Raw genomic sequence first — 22,792 nt, 5'->3', positions numbered from 1 at the left:
AGTTAAAGCTTGAACAAGACATTTCCTTTTCTAAATAGATTTTTGTTAGCTATTCAATTTGATGTTGTACAATATGCTAAGAGGGTTAGCTTTTAAGGTTACTGAAGCTTTCAATAACTTTTCACCATTAGCTAAGTAAATGCCAGGGGGCAAATATTCTTTAACTGCTCTGGCTGTTAAATATTCAGCTGGTGGGAGCCAATGAGTGAAATTGAGTGGGGAGTAAAACACCAAGTGCTCCATTTTCCATCTATTAGTTTAATTGGATGGAAAATTGGGCAGGCTTCATTATAAGCATGTGATCCCTGCCATGCATTTATTCCCCTTGACTCTGCCTAGGCAATACTTAATGCCCAAGTGTAAAAAGAGAATACCTCCCATCACCCCACCCTACCGCATGGTCCACTCCAGGAATTTTGCTCCACAATATGACCTTCTGCCCTCTCTTCATCCAGCTGCTGGCTGCAAATTCAATTGTGTTGCTTTCTGGCCACTTTGTTAAAGGTGGCGCAGGAAATAACTGATCTGCGTATACCTCTTAGAACCGCATTGTATCAGTTTTTTAAAAAAAATATTGTAATGTATCTTTTGTCGACAAGATAAAGGGTTAAATGTGTATTAGCACAGTTCACATGGGTATTCACGTCAGGGAAGGATGCACCAAGTGAGTTATAGCCACCCAGCAATGGCATTTTTACTAAAGTGAGTTTAATTAGATGGGAAGACTAACACGAGGTAGATAGACTCATAGTGGCGTGACTTAACTCGGTGTCTTGTTCAGTGAGGATGCTGTGAGGAAACTGGAACCTGCTTAGGGTACAGTTGCTGCAGTCATGCTCAGTCATTCAAGGGTTTCATACATCTTGTAGCTGGTAACTTTGGCAGGAATCGTTGACAGACTTTTACACAATTAAATCAGCTTGATGAAAGCAGAATGGATAGATTTTGGCACATGTCACGACGCTTACGCTTTGTAGGTTTGGGCTTAATTAGAGAGTTCTAGCTGATTTCGGTTTTTTTGTATTTGGCAGGGATTTTTTTAAAAAACATCAATGCTGTCAGAATAAATTCAACATCAAATACCTGCCACTATGCAACGGTGGAGATATGATATAGTTTTTGCATTGTTCTATATATATATATTAGTCTTAATTGTTATTACTTATTGGTCTGGAAATTTATCTGTCCTTTTTCATGTGTTGTTCCAGCAACAGGGAGCGGCCACCACCGTTTACTGTAGCATTGCCCCGGAGCTGGAAGGATTGGGAGGGATGTATTTCAACAACTGCTGTCGGTGCTTGACGTCACAGCAAGCTCAGGATGAAGAATCAGCCTGTGCGTTGTGGGAACTGAGTGAGAAGGTGATCCAAGAGCGAGCTGGCAGTCAACCTGCCTAAACATGCAGCTCCCCGGGTTTGTGAAGACGGAAGCAAGGAACCTTGCACCAGAAAACTGCCGTCTTTAAATATTCTCTCTCTCCCTCCCTGCCTAGTTCTTTGCCAATGTTACCAGTGTGCGAGATTGAGCACTTCTCAAATAAAGCTTAACCCTTTACGACCTCTGGTGAGTTCTGACTGCTATTTGAGGGATAAGACCAGGTTTCACTCGTTAAGAGAATGCAATTAGTACACTCCGTTAAACAGTCTCATTATCAGTAATCATCACTAATGAATAATTATTTGTAATAGTATGGCAACAGAAACTAACATCCTCTATCTATAATAAGTAGGTGCAAGCTGTTATTTAGACCCTCCTCAAAGGGTTACTGATCACAAAGGAGGCAATCCCTTAATCTTGGACTACTGAGATTATGTTGCAAGAATTTTTTTTAACGTTCCATTTTAACATACCTTATTTTTAAAAAAAAAGTTTTTCTGCTTTATTGCTCTATGTGAGTCGTTCACTTGGCTGTAGAACCTCTCCCCATCACTTCACAACTCCTTCCCAACTGGAAGGATTGAACGGTATTGGTCATTTAGATATCCGCCTGTACTTTCTGTACTCAAAAGGGCCAGTTGGAGACCCAGTAACAGTGGGGTGAACAGGATTTCACTCTTTTTTTGTCCTCTGATTCCAAATATCCCTATCCTGCCATAAAACTGGGGTATCGGAATGTTACTGTTGGTCCAGATAATGGCACATCTAGAACTGAAGGTAGAAAAACAATTCCTTCTGAGCAGTTGTAGATGTAAATGAGTAATGGGGAGGCCTTGAAATTGGAACCTGCAATCCTTTCCACTTGAAACTCTTTCATCTCCTGCCCATTTAACCAGACATTTTATGAAATGAATCAACCACTTCTGCCTGGTCTGAGTTTCAAATCCACCAGGTCAGGTGCCCCCATTAAACTTCCCACATTGTGACACAAGCAAAATATTGTTGCGCAGGATATCTGAATTAAAAGCATAAAATGCTGGCAACACTCAGCATGATTGGCCAAGTCTGTACAGAAAGTTAATAGTTAATGCATCACGATAATTACTTTCCATCAGAACTATTACCGTCCTGCATTCATTCTTTTGAACACTTCCAGCATTTTCTGTTTTTAGCCTCCAGTCTGACCATGAATAAATTCACGCAATGTGCCTTGATCTCCATGAACAAGACTTAAAGAAGCCACGTAGTTGGGGGTTCAACAATGTTAATCCTAAAATGCAGTCCTTTACAGCTGGAGGAAAATGGATAGATTTTAAAACATGAAGCTACCAGATGGTGATGAGTTTTGATGTGCCAGTATGTCCTTTTTTTTTCTCTGAGAGGGGTTCCTAATGCCCAGAGCAAATAACTAAGCAGGCTAAATCCTGCAGCGAACTCACTGTTGCCAACAGAGTGTAGATTTTCACCAATCTTCCTTTAGTTGGGATTAAAATAACACTTAAAAAAAACAAATCCTTTTAAAGTCTGCAGTCATCTCCGATGTAATACACTAGTAATGTAAAGTCTGGCAGGCTGGATGGACCAGGTTTTGTATATCTCAGCCTGTTCGGAATCCAACTGACCAAAAGAGTGGTCTCAGAAATCTCCCTTTGTGTGACTACCCGTAATCTAACGTCATATTATAATGACTGTGAGAATCGGAAGCACTGTTGAGTTATGTGCATATATCAGAGAAGCCTAACTATGTACACAGGGTGCCATCAGCGACTAGTGGGATTGAGAATCAGGAAGGGTCAGTAATGGCCTCAGCAAAAGTCTTCGTTTGCAGATTTAAGACTGTTTCGCCGACGTACACACAGTTTTAAAAAAGTTTTTTTCTTTGCTCAGTTTATTTTGAAAGTAATGCCAGCATCTTGTCATTTTTGTGGGTTTTTTTTTCTGTTAAATACTTCCACTGTCTTTTTATTCAAACATCATGCGTACGTATTTTATATATATGTATAGAAATGTATATATGTGTGTCGGTGTGTGAGAGAGACCTGAACGAGCAGTCGTCTTCATTTGTTCATTGCTCTCCTCTGCTTTATATATAAAAAAAACCAAAGGAGGAAGAAGAGGAAGAAACTATAAACTAGCCACAGGAGTCTTGAGAACGCTTGCTGTGATGGTTGGCTTTCTCATAGCGTCATCTTTTATGTTCTCTCTGAGGTTTTGTGCTTTATGGCGGACGCTAAAGCCGCAGGGAAAGTTTCGATCTAAGCAATCAGCATTCCGGCATCATGTTTTCTGCAGAGAAAGGAACGATGAAAGGTGAAAACATAGATCAACACTGTCCTAGGAGAGGACCCTTTTCAAAGGCACTTCATATTCACAACAACAAGTGACTCCATTCATATAACACCCTGTGTGCAGTCAATAGTCCCGAGGTCTTTCACGAGAACCATCAATTTTTGACACCGATTCACCGTAGGGAAATATTAGTACACGTTTCGATCAAATAGCTAGGCTTGAAAGAACACAGTGTAAGAGCAAATTACTGCAGATGCTGGAATCTGAACTGAAAAAAAATAAAATGCTGGAGATCACAGCGGGTCAGCCAGCATCCATGGAGAGATAGCAAGCTAACGTCTCCAGTCTAGATGACTCTTCGTCGGAGCTGAAGAGAGAGATTTTGCTCTCTCTCCGTGGATGCTGTATGACCCGCTGTGATCTCCAGCATTTTTTTTTTGGTGTTTAAGGGTTGAAAGAACATCATCTTAAATGGGGGAAAGGCGTGGACGACAATTTGGGAAGAGCAAGAGGTCACAGCAGGAGGAATGCACAGAGACAGGAAAGGCAAGGCGACAAGAAGGATTTGGGATCAAAGACAAGCATTTTAATTTTGAGGGGCGATAACTAGGGTTGATCAAGTGGCTGAAGGGTTTCAATGCAGGTGTCCAAAACTTGAAAGGAGTCCGTGATGCAAATACACTTTGAACTGTGCTATGAATCATAATTTGCCATCAGACACATGTTATTTGGAAGATTAATTCAAGTGATATCATGGGCCTCCAGGCAACAACAGTGAGATTATAGTAAAATTGACCAATGTTAAATTTAAAGTGAGAGTTGCAATCGCAGTTCCTCTATACAAACACACCAAAATATTCACAAATAACTATGATTAAAAATCAATTAAAAAGAACTCTGTTGATTTCCTGTTTTGCTTTTTTTTTGCCTTGTCTTAATTAGTAAGTGATTACAACATCGTGGGGGAGGGGAAAAGCCAAATTAACAATAGACTTGATAAGTAAACCTAGTGCCTCAGCAAAGTTTAAATTGCATTCAGAGGTTTTAATTCATCTCAATTTACCCAACAAACCAATGATAACTGACTTGGACCGTCAGTAATATTTTACAAGTCTGTTTCTAGAAATGGTGTGATTGGAAAGGAATTATGTTAGCATTTCTCATGAATCCTTACTGGTAGCACCAAATTGTTCTATCAAGTGTGTGTATTTGTGTGAATAGTCTACCCTCACTTCCCCAGGCCCAAAAAAAAACTATAAATATGTCTTTTCTTCTGGATCCCAATGTTTGACTGTTTGGAGTTGATGAAGGCATCTGCAACAGATTAAATGTCAGATGTGAACAAATCCCACTGTCTGTTGGAGACTATTAGTGAGGTTTCAGCTGCCATTGCAGTGTCTCTTTACTGAAGATAAATAAAATGTCAGAGCTGAGATGAGGGAGATTTACCCACACTTTGCACTACTGGAGAAAGCAGCTCTTAACTCACTCAGTGGGTGTTTCCCTGCCATTACTTGCAGTGGCCGTGCCAAATCAATGAACTGTGGAGATGCTTTTTTAACCCACTGATTGTCAACATGCACTTCTACAGTTTGAGGAGAGGCTTGTGCCTGGGTCCTGATCGAACCACATCACGCTGTGATTGCTCGGTAAATGCACAGAACACACTTTTCCCTTTCAGAATAGAAATCCACAGTTCAGAAATCGCAATAATCCTCAAAATAGCATTGCAGCCTGATCACCAAAACTCCGAAAGCAATAACTATGAGGAGCTCCCTCTGGCAAGAATGTGACAAATGCTTTTAGTGTGAATGTTTGAAATCTTTCATTAAAATAATAGATTGTGACTGTAATGTATCAGTGACATTACCGCACAGGTGACTCACTTGATCCTGGGTGTGTATGGGTCGTTTCCTCCTAGAACCTCATCCAATACAGTTCACAATCCAGACACTTGGAGCCGAACAAGAGAGCCTGGAGACAACTAACTTGGTACTCAACTGGGAGCCAAAAAAGTGGCAAGCTCAACTCAGTGGCCAAGGAACCAGATGGGTGACTGTGGAGGCTCACAGCAATGGCTACCCATTTTCCAATGCCACCCAATCCACATACCATGTGTTGGAGAAAGGGCACAAAGCTCATGACGAGGGTTTCCTGGAAAGTGGGCTAAGAAGTGGCAGATGGAATAAAATTGGTGAAGTCTGAGGTTATGCACTTTGGTAGGAAGGATGGAGGTGTAGACCATTTTCTAAATAAGGAAAGGCTTTGGAAATCTGAAGCACAAAGGAACTTAGGAGTCCGAGTTCAGGATTCTCTTTAGGTTAGCATGCAGGTTCTGTTGCCAGTTAGGAAGACAAGTGCAATGTTAGCACTTGTTTCAAGAAGGCTAGAATACAATAGCAGAGATATACTGTTGAGGCTGTGCAAGGCTCTGGTCAGATTGCATTTGGAATATTGTGCACTGCTTTGCGTCCTGTATCTAAGGAAAGATATGCTGGCCTTAAGAGTCGGGGGATAAAGGAGGATTACAAGAATGATCCTGGGACTGAAGGACTTGTCATATGAGGAGTAGATGAGGATTCTGGATCTGTACTCGATAGAGTTTAGAAGGATGAGGAGGGATTGCATTGAAACTTACAGAATAACGATAGGCATTGATAGGACGTGGAGAAGATGTTTTCACTAGTAGAGGAGACTAGGATCCGAGGGCACAGCCTCAGAAGAAGGGACAGCCCTTTATGACTGAGATGAGGAGCAATTTCTTCAGCCAGAGGGTGGTTAATCTGTGGAACTCATCATCACAGAAGGCTGTGGAGGTTAAATCATCAAGTGTATTTAAGACAGAGGTAGATAGGTTCTTGATTAGTAAGAGAGTCAAGGGTTACAGGGAAAAGGCAGGAGAAGGGGTTGAGAAACATATCAGCCATGATCATATAGCGGAGCAGACTTGATGGGCCAAATGGCATAATTCTGCTCCTATATCTTATGGTCTTCCTGCTTCTGATCTCACCAACCTGTAATGTCCAAGCCATTAAAATGAACAGGGCAAAAAAGACAGTGGTAGGAGAAAAGGGAAACTGAAAATCCTGATGACTGTGTTAAGTTTTTGGGTGGGGTGGGTGGCAAGCAAAATGAAATAAAGGACAGGCCATTCAAATTCATCAGGCCATGCCAGCATTTGTGTTCCATGATGAGCCTTCTCTCATGTTTCGTAGTCAACACATACTCTTTTTCCTTTCTCTCCTATCTACTTGCTGAGGTTCCCCTTAAATGCATCTTTGTCATTTGCCTCATACAATATCAGAAATAAATAAAAACAGTGGAACTTATGAAAGAATGTGGCTTTACAGACTAGATAAAGTAGTAAAACCAAGATTTTCCTCAATCCTGCAGTTACTTCGTTTGGATACTCAAATTAGAAATGTTTTTTAAAAAGTCAGGCTGTTTCAGGATGACATTCATTGTGAAGAATAATTTTATTAAATTCCAGCCAAAAAGGCTGTATCAGCTACAAACATGGAGACAGGGAAATGTGTTCTCTTAGAGCAGAACAGTTGTAAAGCTGTCGGGATGTTATGGATGCCCAAGTGATAGAGAATGCTGCTACTATTTGCTGAATATTGAAGGAGAATAGCTAATGGTGTGCAACATGTAAACCTGTTGTGACTATCATCCATCTGTCAGTGAAGAGTGACTGGTGGAAGAGCCCTAGTAAAACAAATTTTTAGCAGGTTTAAATCTCACCAACATCTATTGCAACCACTAACTGTGGTCAGATGGAAAGCATTTCAACAGCAAAAATAACACAAAGAGGACAACACAGGCATTAAGCCTGTAATGCAACTAATGGCAATTCACTCTTCAAACAGATTACTTGTTATTTCCAGGCCTTTGATGAGTTAGCAGATTTGGACCAGAATAGCAAGGTCGGCTGTTACACTGTGCTTTCATATCCAGCAGCCACTTTCATACATGTTCCTAGCAGTGAGTGTTGGGCAATTTTGGCCTATTCTTCAGGACTGGCTTTTACAACCTGTGGCCTGGTGTGTTTTTGGAGGGACAGCACTGAAATATGACAACTCATTGCCTTCCTGCCTGACCCTGACATAGCAGACAGACAGGTGCCGAAATCAGAATCCTTCCTGTCAATTTTAAAAATGCCCAGCGATTTTGTTAACAAAAAAATTGACCCCAATATCATGCCACCCTAAGACATAACATGCTTGGCATGACCAGGTGGGCAAGACTGGTAAGGACTAATTGAAAGGCTGGAAGGAATGGGGTGTGTACCTGTTTTGGTGGTGGAATGCCATGAGTGCATGGGGGATGGTGTGGAGAGGGGGGCATGTTGTTAACACCTTTGTCACTTGCCACCTGACAACCAAAACCTGTCCACCTGCATTCCCCCACCCCAAATCCTTCCTGGTCAGATACCCCAAACTTACTTCCCTCTTGGGGCCATGTTTCTTTCATCCTGAGGCATCCTGGCAGTTCCGGCAATGCCTGCTACTCAGTTCTAACACTGTTTGAATTGCTTGAAGAGAGAGCTCTTGAGGATGGAGTCATCTTCCATTGAGGCACAACTGTCCCACCATCACCTCCTGAAGGCCACCAGGAATGCTGTGGCACTAGACCCGTCTAACATTGATCAATTTAGGCATTCGAGAGGGCTTTGGATTTTTGTTTTGTATGGTAATGATGTGCAGAGATATGGGGAGAAGGCAGGACATTGGCACTGGACAACATAGCTGGTGCAGGCATGATCAGCTAAATGGCCTCATTCTACACCATAATAATTCTGTCATCAGTTTGGGAATGAAAATCCTAGTTTATATACCCCTCCTCAGCTAAGGGGGAGTTGAGACAAGTTGTGGTACCCTGACTGTATCTTCACAGCATGATTCCCAATCAGACTGGCAATAATTAGATAATTTCTCCTATCAGTACAGTTCATAGACACTCTTCTGAAAAAGACCCTAAGTAGACTTTGTTTTGCTACACAATGTACCGATTTTTCATAGAAAGATAGACAATAGGTGCAGGAGTAGGCCATTCAGCCCTTCAAGCCAGCACCACCATTCAATATGATCATGGTTGATCATGCAATTTCAGTATCCCACTCCTGCTTTCTGCAAGGGCCACGTCCAGCTCCCTCTTGAATATATCTAATGAATTGGCCCCAACAGCATCCTGTGGTAGACAAATCCACAGATTCACAACTCTCTGAGTGAAGAAATTTATCCTCATCTCAGTCCTGAATGGTTCACCCCATATTCTTAGACTGTGATCCCTAGTTCTAGACATCCCCAACATTAGGAACATTCTTCCCATATATAACCTGTCCAGTCCTATCAGAATTTTGTATATTTCTATGAGATCCACTCTCATTCTTCAAAATTCTAGTGAGTACAAGCACAGTCAATCCAGTCTTTCTTCATATGTCAGTCCTGCCATCCTGGGAATCAGTCTGGTAAACATCCACTGAACTCTCTCAATAGCAGGAATGTCCTTCTTCAGACTCGGAGGCCAAAACTGCACACAATACTCAAGGTGTGGCCTCACCAAGGCCCTGCACAACTGTAGCAAGACATCCCTACTCCTATACTCAAATCATCTCACTATGAGGGCAAGCATGTTATTAGCTTTCCTCACTGCCTGCTGCACCTGCATCCCAATCTTCAGCAACTGTTCCACCATGCCACCCAGGTCTTGTTGCATCTCACCTTTTCCTGAACTGCCACCATTCAGATAATCATCTGCCTTCCTGTTTTTGCCACCAAAATGGATAACCTCACATTTACCCACATTATATTGCATTTGCCAAGTATTTGCTCCTCAGCTGCCTGTTCAGGTCACCCTGCAACCTCTTAGCATCCTCCTCAAAGCACACACTGCCACCCAGCTTAGTGCCAATGCAAATTTGGAGATATTGCATTCAATTCCTTCGACCAGAATTCATGAGTTCTGCTGGGCAAATGTTTGCCCTGCCCAACTTGTTGACTGATACAGTAATGTCAATAAGATTCTATATGAAAAGCACGGTTATTGGGGCAAGCATTAAGGAGCCTATGGAACTATGGAACCTTCGGGAAAAAGTCAAGAGACTTGAACAAAAACTGCACGTGCATGTCAGCATCATTTCCTGCATTTACGATCCGTCCCTAACTGCCCTTGAGAAGATACTGAATTGCTGCAGCCGATAAGGGGTAGAAACACGCAGTTCTGTTTGGAAGCAAATTCCAGGGCACCATATGCCTATTAAGTCTATTATTTGGTTAACCGAGGTATTCTGTATCCCACAATTGAATTCCAACTTTGTAATCACTCAACTAGCTTTTAGTATTTTTGATAAAATGCCAATAAATGGAAATCCAGTGCTAACAGTCAAAAGTGAAATGACACTGATTGGAGCCAATGAGAGGCTAATATATTGTACAAAGCCACAGGCGGCTACAGTAAAAGAATTATTTTGCAATTGTGAAACAGAAGTATAGTGCAATAAGAATAGGAATGTGCTGTGATTCTGTTTATCCTGCTTTGCTCTAAATATATCTCAACGTTCTAATGTCAGGGGAATACTAAGAGTGAGATTTATGATTAGCCAAACCTATTTAAATGCTCAAAGTGTTTAATTTTTAAGAGTGATATTCATCAAAGTAGGCTGTATGTTTAAACCCAAATGAGTGTTTGTGGATTATAGGGTTGTAGATTGTAATTGGGTAACATGTCAAAGAGTAACAAGAGATAATAGAGGAAGCCAAACTGAACACCTGCAGTGTGGTTGAAATTGAGCAGAGGAACTCATAGTTGGAGCTATTGAAATGGATACAGAATTGGGGCTCTCTAAATCTGTTGACTGATCAGTCCTACTAATTTGAGTCTTAAGGATACACGACAAAGGCTAGACCACTTAATCATGTGACTAGCATCTGAATATATGAATTTAGAGCACGTATAGGTCATTCAGCTCCTCAGGTCTACTCCATCGTTATGCTGAAAAAGCTTTATGGAAGCTTTTCAGCTTTCTCTCATCAAAATAGTTACAAGAAAACCAAAGGACAACTCAAAATTTATACTGCATGATTTTGAGAGTGCTGGTTGGTTAGCAAGTGGACTCTGACCAGTAGAAGCATTTCTGTGGAGAATGCATGCATTAATGCTGATTGACAATTAACTGCCAGATTTTGTTTAAATTTTAAGCCAGGCAGGTTGACTCTGAATAGTCAACGTATTACCTTGAGAAACAAGCAAAGTGAATGGATGCCATCTACTTCAAAGTCAAAACAGATGCTGTGCACCCACATGAATTTTTTGTCTGCAAGAAACAGGACCTACTGTGTATCAATTTTTGTAGCTCCCAGTACATGCAAGTGCACCATACTGTCAGTCTGACTGACAATCCCAAATTGCTTGTTGGTATTTGCAATATCCAGCAAATGTCCAAATACAGAATCACATTTAATATTGGGTACTGTGTCAGGATTTTATAAGCACAGATTAGTTGGGTGCAGGCAGTATACTCTATGCAGTACAAATATTGGTTCTCCCCTTAACTTTGGTATTCTTGCAAATGTCCTGATGATGGCTGGATGAAAAACTTTATAGCAATTCTCAAGTTCTGTACCACCAAAGTTCTGTTCAACAGATCATGGCTGTCCTAATTATGTTCCCAACTCCGTATTCCCACCTATTCCCCCATGACCTCTAAGTCCCTTGTAGTCAAGAAGCTATCTACTTTCACTTTAAAAATATTCAATGACTTTCTATGCAAAAGCTTTTTAGCACAAAGAGTAGTTGTCATCTGGAATACTGTACCTGATACTGATGGAAGCAGTTTCAGTTGTGGTTTTCAAAAAGGAATTGAATAAGCACATGAAGAGAAAAAATATGTAGGGTTATAGGGCAAGGACAGAGGGGAGGGACAAGCAGAGATTCTCTTGCAGCAAGATAGCATGGCCATAATGGACCAAATAGCCTCTTTTTGTGCTGTAACTCTTCTTTTAATCAATATTGATATATGTCTGAATGAGTTAAGAAAATGTAAGCAACCCACTGCAAACCATTATAATAGTTCCTATTATAAGTGTAAATGGAGGCCATGGGAAATCTGAGTTGAGTTTAGAGTTTAGGCATCTTTCACATTTGGACAACTTAGCAGTACTGGTGCATCAATTCCAAAGAGAAAACCCTGTGGCAGGAAGAAATAAGCAGTGGACCCACCCTCAGGCCGATAACTTTGCATATGTAATGGAACCACAGCTAAATGCCGAAGCCAATATCTTCAAAAGAGGTGTATAAATTATTTAAAAGTAATGAGACTGCCAAGGGATTTAAGGAATGCTTGAAGTAGGAACTTGTATCCCCTTTACTTGGAAGGGAAAGAAGATTGCTGAGCAAATTTCACTTGGGAAACTCAGATTCTCACCAGGATCACTCCCCTGTGGCCTCCCCCTGAAAATGTACCTGTGGAACTTTGGTCAAAGCAAGGTGAGGATCTAGTATGATAGTCCACATGATCAAATAGTCTGCAGCTGCAGCTGTTTAGGTTTGTACGTGAATAGACCGTAGTATGGTGTGAGTAAAACGCCTTGTCTTCAAACAAGTCAATATTCTTGGTAAGAAAGCTTAAACAGCAGAAGAGAAAGTTCAAGGAGGAAGTGAAAATTTTGACCTTACCTGTAACTGAGCATTTGTTTACCCTCTTTCAGATTGTATTGTCCATTCTTTGCTGCTGCGTTGACATCATTTGCTGTGTTAAGCCTGGTGAAAAAGCAAAAGATAACATTGTACATGAGATACTGCAATTAACCCAACGTCACTCTCTTTTAAGGTTATCATTGCTTCATATATTGTTGATAATTCACAATTATTGGACAGTGCTTCCCAAAGTTTGCTTTTCTTTCTCTTGATGCTTCTCACTTCCCGTGATTCCGGATCGCTGCGAAGAAATGGCAGCCATTTTTGGATTTTCACACAGGACAGACTTTACTTTGCAATGCCACATTTGGATCCAACTTCATCCTAATTTAAAAATATTTCAATAACTGGTACAGAACTGCAAATGGAACCCTGAGTTCACAAAACACTTTGTCTTCTGCCCAAAAATATACAAATCTAATTCACAGCAGGTGGACACCACAGATTAGTAGGCCATGGCTTAACTCAGACTCCACATTGAAATTCTCCCCAGGTGACAACAACTGCTTGCATTTTTAATCTGTCTTTAATATAGTAAAATGCCCCAAGGTACTTCACAAAGAGCCTTACTGAAGAAAACCTGACAAAAAATACCTCACATATGGAAATTGGCTTAAGTTCGGCTGAAAAGATCAGTTTTAAGAAAAGTTTTAAAGGAAAAGGGAGGGGTAAAGAAGTTTAGGAATGGAATTTCAAAGCTTAGGGCACAGGCAGCTGAAAAAGCAGCCGTTGGTACTGGTGGGACTTTGAAGTGCTAAAGGCCAGAAATCAAGGAGTGCTGAAATCTCAGAATTTTGGCGGGTTTATGGTGCCTACAGTGATAGGGAGGACTAAGGCTATAGGGTGATTTGAAAACAGGCGTGAGGATTGTTAATACCAAAGAATCGCAAGGCAAAGAGTGAGTGCAGGTCAGTGCAATATAGGGCACAGTGAATGCCACATGGTGTGAATTAGGATAATGGCAGGACATCAGCTCGAGCTTAGTTGCCACATTCATCCCTAGTGCTGCATCTGTCCAAAGCGAAGGTGACCTGCTGCATTATACACAGATGAGTAGCTTTGGTTTCAAGTTCCCTAGTAATCCGGTGACCCAGGTTAGAATGGATAGTTAGAATCTTTCATCCAGGGTAGAAATATCAATTATTAGGGAATTAGGTTTAAGGTAAACAGGAGTATAAGTTTAAAGGAGATGTGAGAAGACTGTAAGAAGACAGAGGGTGGTGGTTGATGGGAAATGTTCATCCTGGAGTTCAGTTACTAGTGGTGTACCTCAAGGATCTGTTTTGGGGCCACTGCTGTTTGTCATTTTTATAAATGACCTGGATGAGGGCGTAGAAGGATGGGTTAGTAAATTTGCGGATGACACCAAAGTCGGTGGAGTTGTGGATAGTGCGGAAGGATGTTGCAGGTTACAGAGGGACATAGATAAGCTGCAGAGCTGGGCTGAGAGGTGGCAAATGGAGTTTAATGCGGAAAAGTGTGAGGTGATTCACTTTGGAAGGAGTAACAGGAATACAGAGTACTGGGCTAATGGTAAGATTCTTGGTAGTGTGGATGAGCAGAAAGATCTCGGTGTCCATGTGCATAGATCACTGAAAGTTGCCACCCAGGTTGACAGCGTTGTTAAGAAGGCGTACAGTATGTTAGGTTTTATTGGTAGAGGGATTGAGTTTCGGAGCCATGAGGTCATGTTGCAGCTGTACAAACTCTGGTGCGGCCGCACTTGGAGTATTGCGTACAGTTCTGGTCACCGCATTATAGGAAGGATGTGGAAACATTGGAAAGGGTGCAGAGGAGATTTACCAGGATGTTGCCTGGTATGGAGGGAAGGTCTTATGAGGAAAGGCTGAGGGTCTTGAGGCTGTTTTCATTAGAGAGAAGAAGGTTAAGAGGTGACTTGATAGAGACATACAAGATGATCAGAGGATTAGATAGGGTGGACAGTGGGAACCTTTTTCCTCGGATGGTGATGGCTAGCACGAGGGGACATAGCTTTAAATTGAGGGGTGATAGATATAGGACAGATGTCAGAGGTAGGTTCTTTACTCAGAGAGTAGTAAGGGCGTGGAATGCGCTGCCTGCAAAAATAGTAGACTCGCCCACTTTAAGGGCATTTAAATGGTCATTGGATAAACATATGGATGATAATGGAATAGTTTAGTTTAGATGGGCTTCAGATTGGTTTCACAGGTCGGCGCAACATCGAGGGCCGAAGGGCCTGTACTGCGCTGTAATGTTCTATGTTCTATGTTCTATGTTCTATGTGAGAAGCATGTTTTTTACACGAAGGGTGGTAAGTGCCTGGAATGTGCTGTCAGAGGAGTTGGTTGAAGCTCATGCAATAGCAATGTTTAAGAGGCATCTTGACAAATATACGAATAGGCAGAGAATAGAGGGATGCGTAGACACAGCAAGTTTTTAATTCAGAAAGACATCATGCATTGGCGCAGTTTTGGTGGGCCGAAGGGCTTGTTCCTGTGCTATACAGTTCTTTGTTCTGTGTTTTGTTAACTTTCTCACCATATTAGCTGGTGGAATTTAAATTCAATTAATCAATCTGGAATTGTGAAGCCATGACGACCATGAAATTACCACTGCTTGTCATCCAAACCTATCTGATTCACTGATGTCCTTTTGGAAAAGAAATCTGCCATACTTTCCCAACACTGTGACGTCAGACCCCACACAATGTAGTTCACTCTTAATCGCCCAGTGAAGTATAAGCCACTTGTTTCAAACGCAATTAGGGATGGACAACAAATGTTGGCCTTGCCAGAGTCAGCCACATGACACGAAAGAATAAAGAAAACAAATTCTCCCAATTTTGGACTTGATACTTCTTAACTCAACCAGATCACTGAGAGATTAATTTTAGACAATGCTGTTGAATGCTCCAGGGGGCATGAGGGGAAACCTACAGGAGTTTCACTTCAATTCTCAGCTCAGACCAATTCAATTTTCAAAGAATTCAATGCTAAAGACAAACTGTGGGATGTCAGTAAACAACCTCCCAGCCATGCTCTGAGGTGCTGGTCTCAGCATGGAAATCAACACACGAGTGCAATAAGTTGAAAGAAAAATAATTAGTTGTGAACGATAAATTTGGAGTTAGTCCATCTCTTGTTTCAGCATTAAACACCAACTGTTCTGATCTCTGTGACATGTGTGGGTCAAAGTGATTGATTAAGTCAGCAGCGCAGACTTGAAGGTGTGGCAATATTTTGCAAAAGCTGCAAGAACAAGACTGGATTTTTGACTGAGGTTCGCAGCACTGTCGCAGTAACAACTGTCCTGCAGTGATCTGAGCAGGACAGATTGGTCCAGATGGGTCTTCATGAACATAATTGGCCAACATGCAGGATTTGCAGACTGTGTCTCTCACCTCCATTACCGGTCCCTTTGTCGGCCTGATTATAGACCGTCAAATCCCTGGTTTACATAGCAAAAATAATGTCTTGCCTGGCCATTGATGTTACCCCAACATGTTGCCCTTCCATCCTAGCCTGCTAGATCAATTGGTATCATCTTGTCACTACCTGTAGGGTCTTGCTATTTCCAAAACTGAAATACCACAAAGACATGAGCAAAAATAAAAGGTCATGCAGCCCCTCAGTACACTATTCAATATTGCCACTACTGCATCTTTGGTTTCAGCTCCCTTGGGTCCTTCAAAGACCAAAATCTATCTAGCTCAACTTCGAATAGATTCAATGAAGCAGTATCCACAAAATTCTGTGGAGAAAAATTCCAAAGATTCACAACACTTGGATGAAGAAATCTCTCCTCATCCCAATCAGTGATTGATTCCTTAGCTTGAGTCTGTACCCACTTGTTCTAGATTCCCCAGACAGGGGAAACACAGCCTCTCATATCTACCCTGTCAAGCCCTTCTGAATCTAAAACACTCCCAATCCTCAGATTTGTCATTATTCTTTGCAACTTTGTAAGTCTCTTCTTTCAATCCAACACTTCCCTCGAAAGCCACGGATGGGATTTTTATGGTAAGTTTTATGTTTTTCAATCAAATGTATTTCTTTTGAACAGTTTTAATCATTTCTTTAAATATTTCCCGGTGTTCATTTATAGCTGCACCTTGTAGTGACAGAGGCAGCATCTCTGACAATGCAGTGCTCCTTCAGTGCTGCTCTGTAATGCCAGGTTAGTTTATATGCTTAAGTCTCTGAACATGGGAATGTGCTCATGCTGCTTAGCTCTGCAATGAAAAGATTCAAGGCCATTGATCAGGGCTGCTTGTTGAAAAGTAACTTGCGGTTACCTTTGAAATTTCCTCAGGCAAGTGAAAAGTGTTGAAAGGAGCTTTTACAAGTTCAAGAGTTAATCTATGAAGGTAAATTTAAAATTGCTCCCCCAGGGAACATTATAAGACGAAAACCTTGAGACAGTTTCTGCTTTCTCTGATGATGTCTGGCATTTCATTCTTACATTAAACAGCTTTTGATCCACTAAGCCTTACTTCTCGATTTAGTTCATCTACCCTTTGCACTCTTGGTTTTATCAAGCATTGTGAGTCTTGGCACTTTGCCTCAATCTCTCAATTGAAAAGAAAAGCGATCTTTAAATGTTCAGCATTTGGACATTTTTTTAGTTGATAGGTGCAAGTCTTTAAAATAAAGCCTTCCTCTCAGCTGCTCCTGGAGAGATCAGGGCAGGCCACTGATGGGAAGGGAAGCCACTATTTTGGTACCTTAGAGTTTGACTAAAGACCACACTGTGGCCAAGAGTTCCAGGGTGTCTAAGTAGGTTTTCCCACTAGTGGTGATCTCTTCCAGATCATCAAAAGTAGAGGCAAGCTCTATCTTTGGAGAAAGGAGATATTTAGGTAGGTGAGTCTACCCAATAATCAATTACCAATTGGGATAAACGCCCAGGAACAGAACAATTAACCACTTTTTCCTGCAGGAAATGATATGTGGAATTTCAAAGAGACCAACGGAGGAAGATGAGGGAATTCAGAGACATAGCTCAGAAAAAAAGTAAATAACAAATCCTCCTCATTGCAATCTTAAATGGGAGACCCGTTTTTTTAAACTGCCACTATTTCTAGTTTCTCCCACAGAGATAAATCAACTTTTAGCATTCACTTCTCAAGTCCCTTCAAGATCTTATATGTTTCAACAAGATCAACTCCCATTCTTCTAAACACCAATGGATACATGACCAGCCTGTCCAATCTTTCCTCATATAATAACCCCCACCCATGCCTGATATCAACCAAGAGAATCATCTCAGAACTGCTTTTAATTCATTTACGTCCTTTCTCAAGTAACAAGATCAAAACTATACACAGTAATCCAGATGTGGCCTCACCAATCTTTCATACAATTGCCATCAAACATCTCTACTTTTACATTCCATCTCTCTTGCATTAAACAGCATTCAATTTCCTTCATTATCACTTGCTGTACCTGCAAAATGATATTTTATGATTCATGTATCTGGACATCCAGATCCCTCTGTACCTCAGATTTTCTATGACCTCACACCATTCAAATAATATGTTGCTCTATTCTCCCTGCCAAAATGGACAAATTCACATTTTTGAACTTTATACTTTATCTGCCAAATATCTGCACACACATGTAACCTATCTATAGCCCTTTGCAGACTCCTTATGCCCTCTGCTCAACATACTTTCCTATCCGTCTTTGCCCCATTAGGTAACTTAGTGATCATACATTTGGTCCCTCTGAGTCATTGGTGTAAATTGTAAATAATGGAGGCCCCAGCATTTATCCCTATGGCACAGCACTCATCACATCCTGCCAACCTGAAAACAAGCCGTTGATGCCTACTTCAACATCCCAATATGTGAACTCTCTCAATTTTTACCTGATTATGTAATGTGATTGAAGTAATGACTACATCAGTAATGACGAAGAGTTCATGTAGCTGGTTGAAAAAAAACGGGATTTAAATGATGTGAGAACATGGAAGACATAGGGTACAATGTGTACTGCTCATAAAGACCGACATGGAGTGGTCCAAATAGCCTGTTTCCAAGGTGTAATTTCTATTTCATATAAAATACATTGTACTACATGGGCCTGGCATGATAGGATCTTATAGCCCAGAAGGAAGCCATCTGTCCAATTATGCCTGTGCTGGTTCTTTGAAACAGCTATCCAATTAGTTCCACTCAACCACTCATTCCTTACGGTTCATGGGATTTAAGCATCGCTGGCAAGGTAAATATTTATTACCCATCCTTAATTACCCTTTTGAAGCTTGTGGTAAGCCATCTTCTTGAACTGCTGCCATGTTTCCTTTATAAATATATATCCAATCTCCTCTTTTTATTGAATCTGTTTCCATCACTCTTTCAGGAAGTTATTTCCAGATTGTAACAACCCATTGCACAGTAAAGAATTAGGCTCATCTTCCACATACAAGGCCTTATGTTTCATGCATGCAGACCAAGGGAGGGTTTACCAAATGCACCTTTATAGACCAAGTAGTGGAGATTCTCGGGGTATATTTTGGCAGCAGCAGGTGAAAATACAGTAATGCTCCATGGGAAAAGTGAAGATGAATCAGATGCTAAAATTAAGCTAATGTATGGGTCCGAGTTTACAGTTTGTTTTGACAGCAGTGCTTGCATGTAACCAAATGTCATTTTGTTTTGTAGGGAGAATGAATGATGCTTTACTTGCTCTACTGTCCCTGGAGCCAAACTGCTGTCTTTCAGGGCTCTCTGGTTTGGACATTATTCCCTCAGTTACTGTTAATACCACTGTTCAAGCTGATAAATTCTACAAGTGCTCAAGTCAGACTGACATACTAAACCATGATGAACTGCCAATAGAGAAGCTACAATCATCTTGGGTTTGGCTGCAACTTACTCAGAAAACTTCCTCAGGCATTGATGGCCTCCCTTGTGTAGGGCAGCAGTCCCAATCACTAGCAGGATTTGTCACACTTCCCCCATGAACTCAAAATGTGGTCAAATTCCATCTTTCAAAGTTGGCAACATTTATAATCTTGGCCTCTTTAAACTTCACCGCAAATAGAAACAATATTTTGCCTTCTCTTGGAGATGGTGGTCCTTCGCTGAGGTCAGGCTCCACAGGGACCAACAGGCATCTGCTGCCTCACTCAAGGAGCTTGTTCCTCACGTAGGATCCCAGTCAGAGAGTATTGGCAGCTCGCTCAACTTCCAGTGGGTATTTGATTTGGAGCCTGGGCCTGTACTGATTTAATATTTATATACAGGCAATTCCCAGCAGGACTTATTGCAAAATAATCAGGAGTGGGGATTCAGACTGTTTCTCTTTTGATTTCTTCCTGCTCCAGGCAATAAAAGCCGACAACCCCTTCAAATGCAAGTTCTAAGTTTGCTCAAGACCAGATTAGGGATGGGAGTAAACAATGTTTAGTCAATATACTGAGGAAGGCATGAATAAACATATAAAATTGGAAAAATAATTGACAACTGAAAATAGTTCATTTTGTTAGCAAGAATAGAGAGGGTACTCATTACTTGGAAGGTACTTAGTACATATTACTTTGGGATCAATTCAGTTTAGGGAACCTGGCCAGCATGGATGAATTGGGTTGAAGGGTTTTTTTTCAAATATACCTCTATGATTCGATGACTCTCTGAACTTCCAGAGGAGATGATGAATGCTGGTTCAGTTACAATGTTTAAGACATTTAGCTAAGTACATGAATAAGAAATGTTTGGTAGGATATGGCTCAAGCGCAGGCAGGTGGGTTGAGTTTAGTTTGGGAAACTTGGATGGCATGGGCTGGTTGGATCCAAGGGTCTGTTTCTATGCTGTATGACTCTAAGTCTAGCTGGGGTAGAGAGACAAAGAGGCCTCAAAGTGCAAATACACCAAATCCAAAAAAGCTACCCCACAGGTTAGCAATCCCTTAACAAAGGCGGGAGGTGACGGCCTAGTGGTATTATCACTGGACTGTTAATCCAGATACCCAGATAACATTCTAGGGACCTGGGTTCGAATCCTGCCATAGCAAATGGTGGAATTTGAATTCAATAAAATATCTGGAATTAAGGATCTAATGTTGACCATGAATCCATTGTTGATAGTTGGAAAACCCCATCTGGTTCACTAATGTCCTTTAGGGAAGGGAACTCCCATCCTTACTTGGGCTGGTCTACTTGTGACTCCAGTCCCACAGCAATGTGGTTGACTCTGACTTGCCCTCTGGGCAATTAGGTATGGGCAATAAATGCTGCCTAGCCAGAGACACCCTCATCCTGTTAATTATCTGGGCTTTATTCCTATAAAGTTCAAATTGAAAATGAGGAAAATTATGCTAAATGTATATAGAATCTTGGGTAGACCACACTTACTACTGTATGCAGTCTGGTTGGCATATCATAAACAAGAAACAGGCTGTGGAGGGGATGTGGAGAAAATTTACATGGATGGTACCAGAAATGTGTTGGTGTACATTTCAAAAAAGGATTGTCAGGCTGGTCTCTTTAGTCCTGAAACAAGAAGCCAGAGGAATTGCCTACTGGATATATTTAAAATTATGAAAAGTTTTGATAAGATTACTACGAGAGAATGTTTTCTCTTGTCAGGAAGTGTATAACTAAAGGCCATCAGTGTAAGATAGCCACCCGCCTCTTTGACCTGTCTGTCTCCTCTCCACTTGTCTTCTCCGCTATCCATCTTCTATCTGCCTCCCCCTCTCTCCCTATTTATTTCAGATACCCCTTCCCCTCCCCCATTTCTGAAGAAGGGTCTAGGCCCGAAACGTTAGCTTTCCTGCTCCTCTGATGCTGCTTGGCCTGCTGTGTTCATCAAGGTCTACACCTTGTTATCTCAGATTCTCCAGCATTTGCAGTTCCTACTATCTCTGAAACAGTACAATAGGAAATTCAGGGGAACTGTCCAAAGTGTGTTGAGAATGTGTAACTCGCAACTACAGGGAGTGTTTGAGCAAATAGCATTGATACATTTAAGGGGAAGGCAGGTAAGCATAAAAAGAAGAGAATTGAGGGTTATGATAGCAGATCTAGGTGAGGAAAGATGAGAATAGCAATCTAAGATGTACCAGCATTGAATCTTATTGTTGCATTACTAAAGGACTATCTTCTACATATGCTTTTCTTAATCAAACTAATCTAACTTTATGTATCCATTGATCTCCTACCTATCTAGCTAATTTCACCCATACTGTGCTATTTATGCCTGGTAGGCTGCATCTCTGTGATATCAATGGAAGGTTGCTCCAAAGGCTTACAAAATAGGGAGGAAAAAAGGTCATGGATGGATGTTCAAGCCAAGATGTGACTTTTAAAGCCAAGATATTGCTTGACTGCAAACCAGTGGACAGCAAAGCAATGAACACAGGGATGATAAGGGAATCAGACTTTCTGTGAGTTAAGACATGGGGCATAGAAGCAAAATTTTAAGTGCAATTCCACCTTACTGTGGTTAACTGAAAGTGAACCAAAGCATTGCTGAATTTCCTAGATAACTTCTAAAATTGGCATGTACATTTTTTAACACGAACACAAACATTACCGAGTACTGATATGTAAACAAGAGAACATATAGGAGAAAAGAGAAGTGTTCTGCTCGTTCTCTGAATGAATAGAAAATCTGGGGAATTCTACCTCTTCATTAATGGTTACTGGATGAAATTAAGTTTGTCACCCCCTACCCCTCAACTTGTATCTCCATCACAACTGCACCAGATGGAGTTGACAGGGAATGAAGGCTGCCACTCCCTATCAGCCCAGCCTCTGCAAGAGAAGTGGATGGGCAACAAGAAAATTGAAGGCGATAGTCAACACCCCGAGTTCTCCTACTGGTTGTGTATTGGGGAGCAGAGAGAGGCACTCAACTCTGGATGCTTTGTGCCTCAGATGGAAGACAGGCAGATTAAGAGGGCTCATTTGATGGTGCATTCACACTGCAAAGGTTGTGAACCTGACTCCTTTGTGTGATGGTACAATGTTGGGTGGGGTTGAATAACAAACTATCTCTTAATTCAATCAAAGAAGACTGAAGAAACTAAAAGTGGAATGAACACCAAAATCATGAGAGCATGAATAGAAAATAAGGGAATTTTTGGATGCTGGATGCTCACTTACTTTGATGCTGTAATGTAATGACTAATAATCACCACATGTTGAATTTCAAATGATACTTCTGCTGTAGCCCCAAGCATTTCCATTCAAAAAGGAGAAGATTTAGGTCGCCTTTCACAATCTGAGGACAACCTAAAATGTTTTACAGTTAATGAAGTACTTTTGAAGTGTTATTGCTGTAAAGTTGAAACCAGCTTACACACAGCAAGATTCCACAAATAGCAGTTTAATAATTAGGTAATATATTTTGTGATGCTTTTTAAGGGATAACATAGGCCAGGACACCAGGCAATTTTGTTTGCTCTTCTTCAAAATGACACTCTGGGCTATTTAATGTTC

General features: G+C 41.1%; 1 protein-coding gene and 1 long non-coding RNA gene across 3 annotated transcripts in view; one reads left to right on the top strand and one right to left on the bottom strand.

The window, feature by feature from the left end:
• The first annotated feature begins 750 nt into the window (after nucleotides 1-750).
• LOC125485068 lies at nucleotides 751-1,559 on the top strand. Its single transcript, XR_007263834.1, has 2 exons — nucleotides 751-973; nucleotides 1,209-1,559. It is a non-coding gene; the product is annotated as an uncharacterized LOC125485068 (long non-coding RNA).
• Nucleotides 1,560-3,368: 1,809 nt separating this feature from the next.
• The window catches only part of mafa (v-maf avian musculoaponeurotic fibrosarcoma oncogene homolog a (paralog a)), a 337,038-nt gene continuing 317,614 nt past the window's right edge, over nucleotides 3,369-22,792 (bottom strand). Inside the window, exons 3-4 of one of the 2 annotated variants that reach the window (XM_048606084.1) lie at nucleotides 12,343-12,426; nucleotides 3,369-3,663 (exon numbers count right to left, since the gene is read on the bottom strand). In XM_048606084.1, coding sequence (XP_048462041.1) covers nucleotides 12,371-12,426 — 56 coding nt within the window. In that variant the 3' untranslated portion in view covers nucleotides 3,369-3,663; nucleotides 12,343-12,370. The remainder of the gene's footprint in view (nucleotides 3,664-12,342; nucleotides 12,427-22,792) is intronic. The other variant, XM_048606085.1, reaches the window with a different exon arrangement.

The sequence above is a fragment of the Rhincodon typus genome, chromosome 15, assembly GCF_021869965.1.
Source record: "Rhincodon typus isolate 14 chromosome 15, sRhiTyp1.1, whole genome shotgun sequence".
NCBI lineage: Eukaryota > Metazoa > Chordata > Chondrichthyes > Orectolobiformes > Rhincodontidae > Rhincodon > Rhincodon typus.
This window is presented reverse-complemented; position numbering and strand designations above follow the sequence as displayed.